The following is an 18055-nucleotide window of genomic DNA, read 5'->3' on the forward strand; positions in this document are numbered from 1 at the left end:
ATGTCTTAGATAAAGCATCTAATTTACTGAATGGAATGTTTATCAGGTGCTGCTTACTTTCTCCATAGAGAGGAATAGAACAATCAATCTGAGGGAAACATACTTAACAAATATTTGAGGGAAGAAGCTATACAGCCCTCTATGACAAATTTCTTTATCCTATCCCATTCAAATAAGCTTTCCAAAAAGGCAACCTTTTCATAATTTCATGAAATCCAGAAGATGATTCAGTTTGCCAAAGAAAGGCTCTTTTGTTGTGTTGTTAAATAGTCTGGGTTTTAGCTCAGTGACCTTAGTTAGGTGAAAGCAGCTTCCTGAGAAGTCTTCTGTGAAGCTGTACAGGTTTCCTCAGGGTCTGTAAGGTCATTGTGCTCCATGGAGATGCACACACTGATAGGTGTCTTTTCCAGACTCCGTGGCTGTCACAGGGAGAGACAAGGGGAAATTTGGATGTTGACGCATAGTGTTGTCCTATGAGCACTAAATTGGTTTGGGGAAAGTGCCCAGAGGGTCTTTGCAGTCTCTTATATTGCGAAGTAAAGTGGAAGTAAAATTAACTTTGGCTGGGAGCATTTTTACACATCTAATTATCTGTTTTGGTGACTCCCCTTGTTTTTCTACATGAAGAACATTTGCCAACTAAATGCTTAAGATGTCTCTTTAGCTTGGAAGAAATCCCTTCCTGATGTCCTGTGTGGACTGCCTGCAGCTTTGAAGCATGTGTCTTGGTTATGACACCTGTTTTTGGCCAGGAGAGCTTCCTTTCCGCTCCATGACCAGCAGAAGGGATCTGTTGCTAATGGACTGTAAGCTCATAAAGAAGCATTATTGTTGCCCAACTCAAGCCTGCACACACTGAATTTGTTTGAATTCTGTGCATGTACCTTTTTGACCTGTAGCTGAACCTCAGTTTGTTTGAGCAAAAAAAGACCTCTAAAGACACATTAAAACAATAATTAAAACAAATGCTAAGAAAGGGAATATTATACAACTTGAACTTGACTGACTTTACAAGTGACCTATACCCCCTTCAGTGAACTGTATTAGCCAGAATTTGGGAGTAGCTGGGCTCCTGCTGTCTTGTGTCTGGGGAGTTGCCCTGCTGAGCCTGTAAACCGAAGCCAGATGATTCATACCACCTTCAAGCTGCCCATAGATGCAGGCAGACAATGTTGCTGATCTTTATTGTTAAAATAACAAGGTAGAAATGGTGTTTATAAACAGAGGATTAATGTTTACATTAATGTTGACTTCTTCCTCCCCATGATTTTTTCTGAGATAATGGATTTGTCAGACTTGGTGTGTATATTAAACTTTGCTTATGTGTCAGCCTATCTGTTTAGTGTTCTGTGGGCTGGAGAAAGAGAATTGAGTAGGTGAGAAGCCAGCTGAAATCCAAAATATTTCCAGATTTTTCCTTAATTTACAGGACATAACCATTCTGTTCTAGATCTTATATTTTTCTGTTGTATCAAGTGATAGCTTCTATAAAAGGTAGGTTTATAGAGTATTTCTTCACAATACATTGGAAAATGCAAATAGTAGTTAAATCTCAGTTTAATTTTAAACATGTGAACTGGTTGCCTGTGCTACTTTGAGAGCATTATTAGATGGAATTATCTTTGGGAAGGAGTTGCCTGTCTCAGTGTGTCCAAAAAGACAAATCACTCCTCAAAGCAGCAAGCAGCTTGTGGGCCACACCTTGGCCATTACCACTGAAGGAAGGAGGTTAAGCATGTGAAGGCTTTCAAGGAAGTCGAGTGCTTTTAGGTGCAGAAAGCTCTGCTTTTAGGAGACATTGCAAGCTGCTTCAGTTTTGAGATTGCTAGTTAAAGGGTTGTTCAGCCCTGGTCTAATCATCCAGAAAACACACATTGTGGTGGAAGGATTTTGCTAATGTCCAAGACACAACGTATTTCAGATTTTACTTTGGGTGGGTTCCAGCTCTTCTTAATATGATATACATTTTTATACTTGAACTTTTTTTTTTTTTTTCTGTGTTTTTTTTTCTGTGGAAGTGGGACCTCATGGTTCACCTGTTTCAGCCCCCCTATAGTAAAGTCACACTTTTTGCCTCGTTAGCCAACAGTCATTTCAGTCTAAGGTATTATCAGATGATGCAGCAGTTTCATGTTGCTAATTAAACAGACTGTATTAGAGAAATGCATATTCCTCAAGTAATTAAACAAGAACTGCTTCAACGTAAAAAGTGATCATTTGGAAAAACAGCTGTAATAGATTAAAAAAGTGGAGAAATAAAGGCCAAGCCAGATTATGCTGTCTTGTGGAGATTTCTTTAGCAAATGCTTATTTTACCACAAATACATCCGCTATGTGGTCAAAAACAATTTTCCTAGAAAATCTTTATTTTTGTATTTGATTTTCTTTTGTTTTTTTTTCACATGGCATGTGTATCCTGTGCATAGCCAACATGCTTCTTCCTTTGTCTTCCCAAGATGAATGCTTTGTTTTCCAATGATTTGTTCTTCTGCTGTTTGATTGCCATTTTATTCAAGCTCGTTTCTTTTTTTTTCCGTATGTGTACTGTCCTTTTGGCAGCATATTGCAGAATGAGTTCAGCAATTCATACGCACGGCAGCCCTAGCTGAGCTCTGCTATATGTATCACTGTCAGCTGCCATCACATCACCTTGTTTTGAGGACTTAGCTTACAGTGCATTCACAGTGTTTCCTGGTGAAATTTTAGTGGCAGAATCTACACGTACAGTTTTGAAGTGGAAAAGGTCAAGTTATCCAGGGACCAGGCTGGGATGTTTCTGGTCACAGCACTGGTGCCAGCAGTCACCAGAGCACTGAGTGTGAAAGCAGTTCATGTAATGGTCACAAAATGCTGATTTTTATGTATCAGGTTTTGTAAATACAATGTAGTCAGCACTGAAAAGCATCCTGTAGGATTACAGAGGTGAGCTGTTTACATTGCTGAACAGCCTAATTCATACTGAACATTTTTGTTTTAGCCTGTTGGATGATGCTTTGAGTTGTTAGCTAACTTAAAGCTTAATTTTTAACACAGTGAGCAGTGTATAAGACTCGTGTAAGGTAAGTGTGTAAGGTGCTTGTAAATCTTTCCTGTTGTCTTTTTGCTGCATTCTTTTTCTTAGACTTGAACAGGCAGATTCGTCATTTATTTGACTTCAGTTTGGAGTTTGCTTTCTGTCCAGAAGAGTGATGTCCGTTGCGCATGGTTGCACAACAGTATCAGTATGTAATACATGTATTTATGACATACGAGAGAGGAGGTTTATTTGTTGTTTATTTGGAGAAAGAGCCTGTTAATTGGTGTGGTTTTGCTTTTGTTTCCATCGCTGGAAATACTCCTTGAATGCATATGTGCTATTTTGTTTGTTGTTGTTTTTTTGTGATTACTCTCCATAGAGACCTTTATTGCTCACATTGTGGTCATACTTTGGACATGTTGAAGAGCTTTGAGTAATTAGCAACGTGCTCATGCCCCTGGGACCTCTGTTTCCTATAATGCCAGCTTAGCACAACTGCATGTGACTAGGGAATGATAGCCTCTGGCTCTCATCTGCTTTCCAGGGAAGGAAATGGAAGAGAGCCTGCACGTGGTTTTGAATACACTGTTTTGGTTTAGACTTTTTTTTTTTTTCCAGCAAAGCAGACACTTTCCATCTGTGTAACTGTACAAGGAGTTAATTTATGGGTACTGATGGCGTGCTGGAAAAGTGTGAGGAGCACTGCAGAGGCACTTGTTCCTGCTGTGGAGAAAAGCTTTCCATTGGCACTGTCAGGCCTGACTCTGTGTCACTTGGAGGTCTGGCTGTGGCTTGGAGGCACTGAGGCTGTCTTGCAACTCCCGGTACCCTGACAGGAGCCAGGACAGGCTTCAGAGCTACTCCTGCCCACATTGATGGAAGAACTGGAGCCTGGAGGAGATGTGGGAAGAGGCCACGCACCGCCTCACTTTCTGGGGGTTCAGTGCTGGAAGGGACCTCAGGGGTCATGAATCTCCAACCCCCCCTGCCACAGGCAGGCCTGTCAACCTCCGTATTTAATACTGGACCAGGTCGCCCAGGGCCCCATCCAACCTGGCCTTGAACACCTCCAGTGATGGAGCACTGACAGCCTCGCTGGGCAGCATGATTCAGCACCTCACCACTCTCATAGTAAAGAACTTCTCCCCGAAGTCCTCACATGGTGAGGTAGCTCCTGGGTGTTCATGTCTTGTCAAAGATGCCGGTGAGTAAAAATGTTCCATGAGTGTTTCTTCAGCCTGGCTTTGTCCTTAGCAGTTGGATGTGACTGTACGGGCCTTGAGGAATACGGAGATCTGTGCTTATGAATGTCCTGGAAAAAAATTGCACATGCATGCTCTAAAGGACATAAGGATATTTACTAATGGAAAACAGAAGATTCGAGTGTGAAAGTTCCTTGGACGATACAAGCCTGTGGAAATACGCAATCAAGGAGTTAAAGCCTATTACTTTAAAGCAGCTGTTGGCAGTGGTGTTTTTGGTCTTGAGTCTTCTCTCCCTCAGCTGGTCTCAGCCCTGTCCTTGCTCTCCAGGCTCCTTCTTTCCAGCCAAGGGGTTCCCAGGCACTTGTCCTCCTCAGCCATGCAATAAGCGCTCCTTACATCAGCTTTCTTCTTTCTGTCCTTCCCTATCCATCTGTTCTGCACATCACGCACGAACTATCTGACTTACTTCTGTACCTTTCTCCCTATGTGGGTGCTAAGTGGACTAACACAGACAAGAGAGACACACACTAAATATCAGAGCAAAAAAATACTTGAGTTCAGTTTTCTTTTCTGATACTGAAGAAATCGCAGTCACACCTGAAAGATATGAATGGGTAGAAAATATTTTGTTGCTTGCTAGCTGTAGGAGTGGAGTCTAATTTGTGCTGAAAAGCTGTAAGATTATCCAGTGATAATCTGTTAACGCCCTTTAAAACTTTCAGCTGAATATGAATCATCTGCAGCTTTTGAAAGATTTACAAGTTGGCCAAATTGAAAATTTTTACAAGAGCAATTAAGGCTGTTCCTAGCATTTCTCAGGGCAGACAAATGTCAAGGTCCTGTTACAAAACTTCACCTGAAATAAAAACTGAACAGCCCTACAGCCCACTTAGCTTTGGGAGTGGTCTGTGTGTTGTATCTGAGCAGACTCATAAGAATCTGAAAAAGTGAACATATCGTTAGTTTTATATGAGGGTTAAAGAGGATATCTGGAATGCATCAAGATGCACTCGAGTTGTTATGCCTGTCTGTTTTGCTTTGTAAGTTATTACCTTTTCTTTTAAATACAGATAAGTATTACTATGACTGCACTCCTAATTATATAGGAGTTGTCTTTCAATCTCTCAAGGCACTTTTAAAACCTTAAAAGAAGTGTGTTCATGAACAAGTATTTGATAGTAATTTGATAGTTTTTTTTATCTGAGTTGAGGTATACTTGATTCTTACGTTATATTTCCTTTCTTCCACATAAACTATGAGTTATTTGGTTTTTGCGGGAGATGGATAGAAAGGTTGAAGGGAAGCTGCCCATTAGTTGACCAGTATTTGCTCCTGGGTCCTGAGTCATTGCTTTTGCTTTTAGTGTCTCAAATTACCTTTTTTGCTGATGGCAGTTCTTGTCTCTCTCTGACAAATGGCACTGTGCTAGAATTGTGTGCCTGGGGAATTGCATCGGTGTGAAAGTGCTGGAGTAGAGAATTGCCAGGCATCTGATACCTAAGTTACCTTTATATGCCCTAAGGAAAATAATGGGTCCAGAAGGCACTGTAACTGGCAGCCATAAAACTTCATGTTGCTTCCTAGATGTCTGCTTGTCTGATATGGATATTTCTTAAATCTATGCTATTTTGCTGATTTCTAGAACTGGCCTCCAGTGAGCAGGTAGATTCAGTGTTCTTACTCAAGCCCTCCTCAAGCAATGCCCAAGTTTCCACAGTGGCCAAATCGTGTACAAATGATCAGAGAACATTCAACTAATTCCAGTAACCCTATCTTCCTCTTCCCAGTATACAAAATAAAGAAGAGCTCTCTTATGTGCTTGTAGTGCTTGCTGCTGATCGTCACTTCTGTAGTTCAGCAAGAGGAGTGGCAGGTGGCAGTGTATGCAGCTAAAAGTTGTGGTATTCTGTTATTTTCTTGCATCTGCTTACTTATCTGTCTAGTCTGGATGACTAACCAATACTTCAAATGTTGGTCATTAAAAAGAAAAAAGCCAAAACATTCTGCTTGGAAACCCCTATCTTAGTAAGTTTGAATTGTAGAGATATACTGAAACCAAGACAACAGCAACAAAACCTCTTCCCTTCATTTTTCCTCTGACTGTTGAACAGCAAGCAGCACAAAGTCAAGTTGGGTGGATGCTGAATCAGGAGGAGTTCTGTGGTTGTTTTGGGTCACTTGGAAGAGATCTGTAGAATTTTTTCATCTCAGAAAAAAATATGTTAATGAACAAAGGCAAATATGAAAAGCCTTAATCTAAAGGCTGACTTGGTAGAAAAGAATTTTAAAAAGCATCATAATTAAATTAAGTGTCCTGCTGCCTCAGCCATAAACTGTGACAATAAATGCAGGATAACCCCTTTCTTGTTCCTTAATATTTTTGCAATTAGTTCACTTTCTGTCCTACAGAGAGACTGCATGAAAGATCTTGTTATTTGTTGCTGTGATAAAATATGCTGGCTCAGCCTGCCTGAAGAAACAGAAGCCTTGGCAAGAATGCTGATTACCATGACAATCTAAGCAGTCTAGAGTTGCAGATTGCGTGGGTTTTATTGTAAAGATATAAAACGAGTCCTGGATGGTAGAAGAGCTGATAATATCATCCTGATTCAGGAGATCCAAGCACCTTCACAAGACTTTTTTAATAGTGTGTTACCTGAAGGAGGGAGAGAAACCTACAAGCTTTATTTATATGTTTATAAAGTATTTGTGTATTTTCGTAGTTAAATATTTATTTTTATTCTGTAGTTATGTGTTATAACATTTTTGATACAGGGCTGAACTCCTATATAAGAGTGGTTTTGGGGAGGAGCTTGGTGGAAAGGTCAGCTGAGCCAAAGATTTTCCACAGATGATGTTTCTGAATGGAGACTTCCGATAAAGAGTTTTCCCTCCAAGTGATAGAAAAGCAGCTATGGCAGGTCTAGGCAGGGGATGAAGCCCTTATGTTGGAACACAGAGAGGCCTGGGAAGTTTTATCGTCTCTCCTTGCAGCTGCACGGGATCTTCAGCATGAGTTTTGGGTGTATGCAGGTTTCCTGTGATACAAACACACATTAAAAATAGCAGTAGATAATGCAGGGCAAGTTTTCAAATCCTCATGGTTTCTCCATGCTCATGCAGATAGGAACAATAGCACCAAGCTATTATTCAGCTTTTCTTCCCACTCTCTACACTTGGATGGAGTGGCAAGTCTGTCCTGCAGGATATTCCTAAGAAAAGACAAAAATACTTCCGACACTCCCTTGTCCTAGCCATATTAGGATGGTAATGGTTTCAGCCATTACCATTTTCAAAGGTGAAAGCTGAAATGTCAACCCTTCCTTCAGCAAAATGCACTTTGATGACTGAAATGAGTGGTAATGGGGTTAACAGGTTTAAACCAACAGCCTTATGTAATGTCTTGTCCCACAGTGGGGTAGGAACAGCATTCTGTATTCTTCAATGATGTGCAAGAAGAAAATTGGGGATGCTGGCATTCTGCTTTAGAAGTTTGAAATAGAAAGGAAAAATGACTTGGTGTCCAGATGTCCCTGTACAACTGTGTATATTTTCTATTGCTTTCTTAGTAATTTTACTGTTTATACTAGAGGATTTGTTGAAAAGCAATGAGGTTATCAGTATGTCAAGAACTTTGTTTTGTTCCAGTGACTCAACATTCTAAGGCATTGCTGTCTGAGTTCCATTCATAGCATACAGCACCTGCTGGTCATGTGAAGTCATTAATAAGAGTAAAAACAGTTTAAATTAAAGACTGTCTTTTTGCACAGTTCTAGAGCATGAACCCAAAGCTGTGGGTACAAATGATGAAGAGGAGGATGAGGGAGAGCAGTTTGACTTTGACAGTGGGGATGAGATACCGGAAGCAGACAGACAAGCCTTCGTGCCACCTCCTCCTGATCCTGGAAGTAACACAGAGCACCAAGAGGCTAATGTCACAGGTGAGTCAGCCTGATGGGTTCTTCCTCCATTAGACTGAGTCGAGATTGATCATAGAATTAAAAAAACAGGTAAAAAATCTACCTGGACTTGTGCAAGGCCTTTGATGTGGTCCTATACTGCATCCTTATCTCTGAATTGAGTTTAAAGGTGGTGGTGGGTAAAGAGTTGGGTGGTCACTGCCAGAGGGTTGTTGTAAACAGCTCAGTGTCCAGGTGGAGGCTGATGAGTGATGTCCACCAGGGGTCCGTCTTGGAACTGGAGCTCTTCAGCCTCTTTATCAGTGATGTAGACAATGAGATTGAGTGTACCCTCAGCAAGTTTTCAGATGACACCAAGAAGAGTGGTGCAGCTGACACTGTAGAAGGGATGCCATCCAGAGGGTCCTGGAGAGGATTGAGAAGTGGGCCCATGTGAACCCAATGAAATTCAGCAAGGCCAAGGGCAGTGTGTTGCACTTGGATCAGTGCAGACCCAGGTTATGTCTACAGACTGGAAGAAGAACTCACTGGGAGCAGCCCTGTGGAGAAGGACTTGGGAATTTTGTCGGATGAAAAGCTGGACACAAGCCAGCAGGTCTTTTGCAGCCTGCAACACCAACAGTATCCTTGACTGCATCAAAAGGGAGGTGACCAGCAGGGCAAGGGAAGTAATTGTTTCTTTACTCTGCCCTTGTGAGGACCCACCTGGAATCCAGGCCTGGGGCCCCCAGTACAAGAACGATGGGGAACTGTTGTAGTGGGTCCAGAGGTGGGGCACAAAGATGATCAAAGGGCTCTCTTGTGAAGAAAGGTTGTGGGAGCTGGGCTTGTTTAGCTTGGAGAAGAGAAGGCTTTGGAGAGATTTCACTGTGGCTACCCAGTACTTGAGGGGAGCTTTTGTGAGCAGGAGGGAGACTGACTTTTTATGCAGGCAGATAGTGATAAGACAAGGGGGAATGGTTTTAAGCTAAAAGGGGAGAGATTTAGGTTAAATGTTTACTCAGAGGGTGGTGAGGCACTAGAACAGGTTGCCCATAAAAGCTGTGGATGCACCATTCCTGGAGGTGCCCAAGACCAGTTTGGACGAGCTGCCTGATTTAGTGGCTGCCCATGACAGTGGAATTGGAACAAGATGATTTTTACAGTTCTTTCCAACCCAACCTGTGATACAATTCTATGATATGAAGAGAGATCTGTGGAACAGCTGTGCATGTGTTTTGATTATTTGTGCTAGCTATACTTCTGGTGAGTTGATAAGGCAAACAGTGAGCAAGTGCAGTTCCTGTGAGTTTTCCCATCCATGTTCAGTAAAAAGCAGTGTATTGGTCTCAGTCATACTACCATGCTACAATAAAACTTTGCCTTTGCAACTGTAATAGTTCCAGATTAGCTGCTTTCACAGCTAAGCTTTCTGGTTGCTGATCTTAAGCTGATATGCATTAAAAAATGGAGTCAGAGTGTCAGAATTCTGTTCATAACAGAAGTCTTATTTTATTGAAGATTAAAACATTTTTTTTACAACACTTGCAGATGTTTTCAATCCTGAGGTATGTTCTGGAAATTACTGTATTCTGTTCAAATTGACAACAGCTGATTTTGCTGACTTTGATCCAGTTTTCTTTTGTCAACAGACACTGTGGTCATGGCAATGAGAGGTAAATAACTGATCAGTTGACCGTGCAATTTGACAACCTGGAATTTAAATACAGCCTTTCACTGACAAACTGTTGCTCACTTGCAAGGTCACGCTTCCAGCTCAAAAACTTCTGATCACTTGGGATCCAGTTCTGTAGTTTGCTTCAAAATGGCCTTTAGTTCCACTACATTTTAGTTCTCTAAAGATACCAGAAAGAAGAGAGTTTATTTTCAAGGAGGGAAACTTGGAAAGTCATTTTCTTTTCCTTTTTCTTAGCAGAGCATTTTCAGGTCCCTGTAGAGTGTCCTTCCAGTGAGCATTTTTTTTGCTCATGGCTATTTCTAAAATGTTTATTATATTTGTATATATAGGATACAAATTCCACTAGAAACTGACTTCAGATTTCAGGTCTTAAGGCTGTTTGCAGGTATGTTTTTATGGGAAGCAAGAAGGTATCCTGATAACCTGTCAGAAATCTCCTTGTCTAGTATTTAGGATCAAGTTATTGTTTTTCCGTAGTGTAGTTTTTCCATCCTTGTGACGTAGTTGTTTTGCTGCTGTTGCATTCCTTATCTGTAAAATGGGGAGGAGAGCACCACAATGTGGAAATTTTGAGTCACAGATTATAAGTTGTATATAAAGTCGTATAAATGTTTGGGATATTTTAAATACCAATGCAAGCATCTTGGACAGACACAAAAAATAAAACTTTGTTTAATTTTTCAGCTAAAGGAGCTGATAGCTTAGAAAAAAGTGAGAAGCTACAAGCATCAGAACCTATTGCAGAAGATACTCCAAGGAAAGTAAATCCCTACTCAGTCATAAATATTTCCCCAATGCAAGAAAAGGATCCATCCTCCTCACCAGATCCAAGTCCTCAGGATGAACCTGCCAGTCCAAACACATCCAGTGGATATTCTGTCCCTGTGCCCTGTGGCTATGCAGTGCCATCCAATTTACCTCTGATACTGCCAGCATACTCCAGTCCTGTCATAATACGTAGCGTTTCTGTAGATGAGGAAGGTAAGGTGTTTTTGCAACTTCCTTTCTTTGAAGGGGGGATTCTTGTTTAATGTTTAATAGTTGTGTTGTTTTGTAAATGCTTACGTAGCATTCAGACTTGATGTCTAGGAGATTTTGTGTCAAAATAGAAGAATAATTTCATCATGGAGTAGGAGGTAAGTTTTAGCTGGACTTAGTCAATAAGTGTCAGCTTATTTGAAAAACACACACAAATTGTGAGTAACAACAGAAAAAGAAAAAAAAGAAAAAATATTCTAATAAAACTCTGCTTTCCTCATTAGGATCGAGATAGCTAAGCTAAGATGCATAAGGAAAAAATGTATAAACACTAAGTCAGTTATATCCCAACATTTTACATCTGTGATATTTGGCCTTTGTTTTTGCTGGCACAATATTGCAGCATAAAGCACAAGTCAGGACTCCTGTTTTCTCTTACCATTAAAAATGATTAATGCTAATTCCCTTCTAATGTCACAGAATAATTTCCAGAGTCATGATTATGTATTCAAGCCAAATGATTTCTCCTCAAACCCTTAGAATACTTGAACTAGCTTCTATCAGAATTCCTGTCTCTTTTACCTTTACTGTATCCGCTTCTTTTTATTTGTTTTTCTAGACCTTGTGGATTTAGATTTGCTGTGAGATTTTTTTCTTGATGATTTGGTGAACTCTGCTTGTCCTTTAATACGATACTGAGACAGAAGAGGAAATAACTATGGATTATTACAGAAACGGGAACAATCCCCCTATTTTGTAAACAGAATTGGCAAAGTTGACAGCTTAATGCTAAGAAAGCAGGAGGAACAGAAAGCTTTCCATATCCTGTTAATTTTTTTTTAATTTCAAATATATTTTTCTTTAGCTAGGTTGCAATCCTACTGTAATTCTGTGTGCTATGACACTTTTTTGCATATTAGGCATATCAGAGAATTTATGCAAATATATTCTTATGTTTGTGGTTGATATTGCCTGTTGAGGAATATATGTTTGAGAGAGAAGAATTAAATGTGTCAGGCACTGTAATTTTCTCTGATAACTCTTACAACAAATTGCTCTGTCCCTGTGAATTATCTGAGTTGTGAAAATAGACATGATAGAAAATAGATATGAAGAAGCACAACTTTTTTTAGCTGTGATCAAGAATAAAAATGCTGCATAAATTATTCATTAGCAATATTTAAAAAAAAAAACAAAACAACAGTTTCTTTAATTTATGCCATTTGAACCAGACTAACATTTTATTCTAAACATTTTGATGATTGTATGTGTTTTTTTCTATTTAGCAGGTATGCAATCAGCAACTGAAGAATGTCATTGTAATTCTTTAAACTCAGAGGAGCCCCAAAATAGGTGATTGACAACTCAATATGTTTTAATGATCTAAACTCAATATGTTTAAATGATCTATAAAACTTTAATTCCTGAGAGACCTTGGATTCAATAAATCAAAAACTTCGTTTTTCATTTTCCTTGTCTGGAGCTTTCAAGTTTTGTTATTATTTTGAGTCCTTAACTTTGCTTGTGTACCAAAATCTGCACAGATTAAGGTCTAGTGTATATAACTGTCCATGACATTTTGAGGGGAAAAAAAACCAATTTTTATAGAGTCATCAGCTACAGCAGGACCACTGCCAACATGCAGTCAGACCAGCTGTGGCTGATGGAATTCCATCACTTCTGTAGCTCTCTTTCAGTTCGTTATAGCTGTTATTGGATCACTCTTATCAGTCTAAATAAGTTCCCTGTATTCAACCTTTTGCTTGTAGGCTGTGTGCCTACCATGTCCCTAACAGTCTCAGTAGCCCTTGGCTAAACTCCAATTTCTGCACGTCTCTCTAGAAGAGCAATTTTGGGGAGCTAAACCTGGATGGGTTACTGCAGATTGAGCCCCACCCGTGGCAGCTAGAGAAGGAAAATAGCCTCCCCCAGACCATTAAGAGGCTGTGCACCTGTTGCTGTAGCCTTGAATGTCTTTATTTTTATTTATAGTGAAAACATTTTCAAAGAGAGAGTTTTGTGTTCTGGTAAAAAATAATCTAGAAATAAATATTTCTTGAGGTTGGAAGGGAAGTGTTTTCAATTTATTGACTGAAGTCGTCAGACTATTCAGTGGATTACATTATTAAAATCCTAATTACATGCTGAAGCAGGGTTTTTAAGTAATCATCTGCCTCAAAGTGAGAGCTGGAAAACAGTGAGATGTTTTTTTTTATTTATTGACTTGTTTTTGTGGATGTTTAAATATATTGCTGTGTAGATTTTAGTGCTTTTATTTTATGCCTTTTTTTTTTTTTTTTTTTTTTTTTTTTTTTTCCCCCCTCAAGTGAAGATAACCAGGACAAAAGAGAAGATGATGCTCTGGCCAAGTGGGTTGCAGATCCTGCAAATACAGCGTGGATGGAAAGTAAGTATCAGTAAGCTCAGAGTACAGCCGTAGAAGAAGGTCAGTTTTAAGTTGTGATAAACAGTATATGTAATGTACATTGTATGTTACAGGAATGTCCATGTTCACTTGTATTTTTTTTCAGGAGTATTCTGGAGTCCAACTGTACCCAGTTAAAATATTCAGTAGTGTAATAAAGTTATGTGTTATAAAACAAAGTTAAAGTTAACATTCACTTTTCCATTCCTTTTTGGAGTCTACAGAATAATTAATCACTGTCTAAAGGACATTTGGCTCTCATGTATATGGTGGAAATTTGCTTAAGTTCACGATGTTCTCTGTGACTGTGTATGAAATTGCACTCCTACAGTAACTGACAAACAAGTTCTTAGAGAAGATGGAAGGGAAGGAATAGGCATAATTTGTTAATAGAATCATAGAATTGCTCAGATTGGAAAAGATCTTAAAGATCAGGAAGTCCAACCGCAAGATCATCAAGTCCAAATGCATCTATCTAAAAGCAGAACATAGACAATATGGTTTGCTTGCTGATGGGTTATCCTGACTGTTCTCAGATACAACAATGTGAGGGATCCCACTGGGCTGGAGGTTCATCTTAATATCACTTGAAACAGTTGAAGAATTTGCATTTCTGTCACGGAATCATAGAATGGCCAGGGTTGGAAGGGACCCCAAAGATCCTGAATCTCCAACCCTCTGTCCTACCTCTTGACTTTCTAGGTTAATCATTATGTCACTTACGGTTTTGATTCTTTTTCTGAAAATGTCAGTTGCAGCTTCTTAAAGCTAACTGGTAAGGCGTTGAGCAGCACTTTATAAGTACTATGATGTGAAAAGGAGAGAGCTAGCTGTGGAAGCAGATTTCTGTTTTCAGGCTACTGAAGGTCATAATAAACAATGCAGATAAAAGCACTTGAAATGTCACATATACCATGTAATTACAGTTCCTATGTATTATTGCGTTATTTGAATAACCATTATTAGATGTACTAGTGAAATGCTGAGGAAAAATGAATTGCATCTCCTCTGTATTATAGAATTATGTAATATCTTGTGTTGGAAGGGACCTTTAAAGAATCATCTAGTTCCAACCCTCCTGCTATGGGCAGGAACACCTTCCATCACATCATCAAACTCTTTCAGGGAGTGACAGTCCACAACTCCTGTGGACAATCTCTTTCAGAATCTACCAGTACAGCCAAAATTCTTTCGTGGTCCCACTTGGATTTTAAGGGTGTTCTCATTCCTTCTTGCTTGTTTTGATTTGCTTTCAGACCCAGATGAAGTAATTTACGATGACGTGCCAAGAGAAAATTCGGACTCTGAACCAGGTTTGAAGGCTTTGTGATATGGACTGTGTAGATGTTATTTTAAGTTAAAATCAATGTAATGCAACCTATGTGCATGTATACTGAACAGATGCATTAACTAAGTTCTATGTAAGCAGGATTAGCCCTAACAATCATCAGTAGATCTTACAGTGTTGAAAATTAAAGCTGACTTTTGATATCTATCTCAGCATGTCTCGTACTCCTTTACGTCCAGGCAGTGAATTCTGTTTTATTTTATAGATACACCTCAAAATTCCTGAGTGACTGTAATTTTATGTTAGAGGATGGCAGTGTTGGGTGTTGTAGCTGTAGTAACCTAAACAAGGCAGAGTGGGTAGGGAAAGAGTGTTTTAAATAGTCTATTGATGTATAATAATGCAGCATTATCACAGTTGTACAGGGAATTTCTTTATTCTTGGAAGTTTCCTTTCACATAAAGATTGCTGTTTGAAAACTGTATTCAGCTTACTGAATATCAGGGGAGATGTGGGGCAGGTGTTTACCATCTTGACTGTGAGTCTACAGAAAGGATTTCTTTCAGCTTTGCAGTGTTCTAGCTCCTTACTGTATTTGAAAGGAGTAGCAAAGATCTTAAAGTAGTTGGTGGAGCCGAGATTTTTCCTTTATTGGGAAAGCTGGAGTTAGGGATAAAGAAGCTTCTTAAAACAAACTTTTGCTGAGGTTTGTTGTGTTGTTTTTCTTCATTGTGAAGACTATACTAAAGGCTTGTTTGTCACTAACAAATTATGTTTGAATGAATCTGCTTGTTTAGGAATTTGGCATCTGCTTTTTATAGCTATTCATTTGTTACTGAAATTGATTATAACCATGTTAACGATTCAGCAAAACAGTTTCTTGTGTAGAGTACATGTTTATCTTTAAAACCTTAACATTTTCATTTCTTGTCCTTAGTGCTAGGCAAGATGTTTTACAAAATGTATTATTAAAATTTGTTTCATTTATAATTTGAATTTATTATGTTGCATTTATAGGTAATGCTTTTATTAGTGGGAAGTCCCTTAGTGGACTAGGCAGGGATGTCTTTGCACTGTGATTTCTCAGCCAGGATATAATTGTAGTTTGAGTAGTAGCTGTGAATTCTTTCTAATATGTTGTGGGATTTGGACATAGCAATATTGTTTGAGTAGGGCATGTTTCCAATGGTACTGTGGTGTGTAACAAGAACACTGGCTGTGTGTTCTGGTACTATTTCAACAGACACACTCGCTTTGGCTGTTTTTAATATTGAATTGGATTAATATTATGCAAAAGTGTGCATATGAAAGTCTGCACTGTTCTTTATGGTACATCCTGAACAAGGTTTTTGTTGTTTAGACAAACAGGTATTTCAGTGTAGCTTTCTTTTATTTTGGTTTTAATTCTTGCAGAGGAAATGATTTATGATGATGTTGAAAATGGCGATGATGGTGGAAACAGCTCACTGGAGTATGGATGGAGTTCAAGTGAGTTTGAAAGCTATGAAGAACAAAGTGATTCTGAGTGTAAAAATGGAATTCCCAGCTCCTTTTTGCGAGGCAACCACAAGAGGCATGTATGTATCCTGCAGTGCTGTTCAGTCATTGAGGTTATTCTGATTTTCAGCACTTGTCTTTCTCTCCTTTATTTCCCGTCTCCTCCATCCAGCTTCAAATGCCATGATCTTTATAAAGGGGATATAAATCTGTGGGAGCAGCAGTCTACAACAAAATGCAACAGGGAGAAGATACAAGTATTAAACAGGAGCTCCTCAAACTAATTAAAAGTGGAATTAAAAATTGAATCATTTTTCCATGTGGGCAGTTCCTCACTTCCTTTATTTTTTGCAGCTTCTGGGTTAGTGTATGTGGTAAATGAGTATAGAAAATGTGAAGAACAACTGGGGTAAGCTTGAAGTTTTGGGATCCTTCAGGCACCCAAAAGTCACAAAATTGTCACGTGTTCTGTACCTGTTTGCCTTAGATCTGTATCACTTTGGTCATTTGATGGTGACTGAATTTAAAGAAATTAAAAAAATCTTTTGTTTGTGCTACCACAAAATTGTGGACAGAATTGTGGTCTTATTGTGGACAGAATAAAGGCGGTGGTGGTTAAAATGCTATATGGGTGACATCTATGCTCTGTGCCAGGAAGCCACATGGGAATGTACCCTTCCTGCATATTTTTGGCTGCATTTCAGGGGGAAATTTGCACTCCCATGCTCTCTGTACTTCGTTTCCTCTCTTTTTACTGTTATGCCTTTACTGTGGGGGAAAAAAAACCAAAAACTCCTGCATGTGATCTGGGGAAGCAGTCAGTTCCCTGCTCTGAGTGCAGGCAGAATGCCCGCACCCAGGTGCAGTGCAGAGCCTGGCCAGAGCACACCTTCTATAAGAGGAGGAGGTTTTGGTGCTTGGAGATCCTACAGAAAACTTGGAGTTTCTCTGATGTTGCTAACCAGTAATAGATGTCTATGAGCTGTTTTGTAACTGAGTACAGTCAGTGAGCGAAGTGCTCCAGCACTCAGAAATTTGTAGCGGTAATGCAGCGGCAGGAAGGGGAAATACCGAAAACTGAGGACCAAATTTGTACATTCTACATATTTTTTCATTAAGCTGGGTGTGCTTGCTTTAGCTGCTTTCTGCTTCTCTGGCCCTAGATTCTTTTTATCCTGTTTTAAATACTACTACTACTCTTGCTACCACATTTATTGCACCTTTATTCCAGGAAATACAGTCCCTGTACACGTGCACTTTCAAACAGAAAATGTGTGAGAACTTTAGAGAGCACATATTCAAGATGGGAATACTGAAGCACTTGCTCTTCTATGGTGCCCTTATTTTGAATTTTACAGGCTTCTTATCTTAATGAAAACAAAAGCCTCATTTCTTTGTTTCCCTCCAGTACCCGTTATCTACTTTCCCTTGACCTCCATCCTTGCTGCCTGTGCTTTGGAAATCAGGGAGTGAGCAATTAGCTGGAAAACTTGATCCCACTCAAATCAGCACTTTGTAAGTTGGGTGCTGATGTTGTGGTTTTGTTCTTGTTATTGGTTTGTTGTTTTGTTGGTTTTTTTTTGACCTGACTAGAACAAGTTTAAGCTGTTGCAGCAGTTTCTTTCTGGGGAGGAAGTTTTTCAACTAACCTGAAGAAAACTGAATTTGGTTGTTGAGTATCTTTGGAAGAGACTGGAAAGTACTTTGCACTTCTGCATGTAAGTCTTGATGTGGCTGCTTGTTTGTTCTTCTGAGGATAGAGGTGAGGAGTTTAGAGTATGTTAGCTGGTGGATGGAGAAGTCGGAGAGACTGCTGCCCCTGTATGGGTCACTGGGAGCTGGAGAAGTTGGGAAATTAGAGAGGGGGTTTGGAGGAGGATGAGGAAAGACCAAAATTTTAGGATTTTTAAGATAAAACAAACAAGCTCCTGCATCAGCATTTCAGCATAGGCAGAAGCAGCTCCCCTTTTTACCTATTCCCTGTGTCCAATCCTTTGACTAACTCTCACTTCTCCTCAGGTCTTATGATGGATGTTAACAGTATTTTC

At 39.5% G+C, this 18055-nt stretch overlaps 1 protein-coding gene across 5 annotated transcripts in view; it reads left to right on the top strand.

The window, feature by feature from the left end:
* The window catches only part of ARHGEF10 (Rho guanine nucleotide exchange factor 10), a 111275-nt gene that overhangs the window by 19091 nt on the left and 74129 nt on the right, over positions 1-18055 (top strand). For 4 of the 5 annotated variants that reach the window (XM_042820502.1, XM_042820518.1, XM_042820535.1 and 1 more), the window contains exons 3-8: positions 7992-8162; positions 10504-10800; positions 12084-12150; positions 13125-13204; positions 14479-14535; positions 15924-16087. In XM_042820502.1, the coding sequence (XP_042676436.1) occupies positions 7992-8162; positions 10504-10800; positions 12084-12150; positions 13125-13204; positions 14479-14535; positions 15924-16087 (836 nt within the window). The remainder of the gene's footprint in view (positions 1-7991; positions 8163-10503; positions 10801-12083; positions 12151-13124; positions 13205-14478; positions 14536-15923; positions 16088-18055) is intronic. The other variant, XM_042820527.1, reaches the window with a different exon arrangement.

The sequence above is a fragment of the Centrocercus urophasianus genome, unplaced genomic scaffold, assembly GCF_019232065.1.
Source record: "Centrocercus urophasianus isolate 14NV4802_14NV808 unplaced genomic scaffold, USGS_Curo_1.0 seq_10, whole genome shotgun sequence".
In the NCBI taxonomy this organism is placed as follows: domain Eukaryota; kingdom Metazoa; phylum Chordata; class Aves; order Galliformes; family Phasianidae; genus Centrocercus; species Centrocercus urophasianus.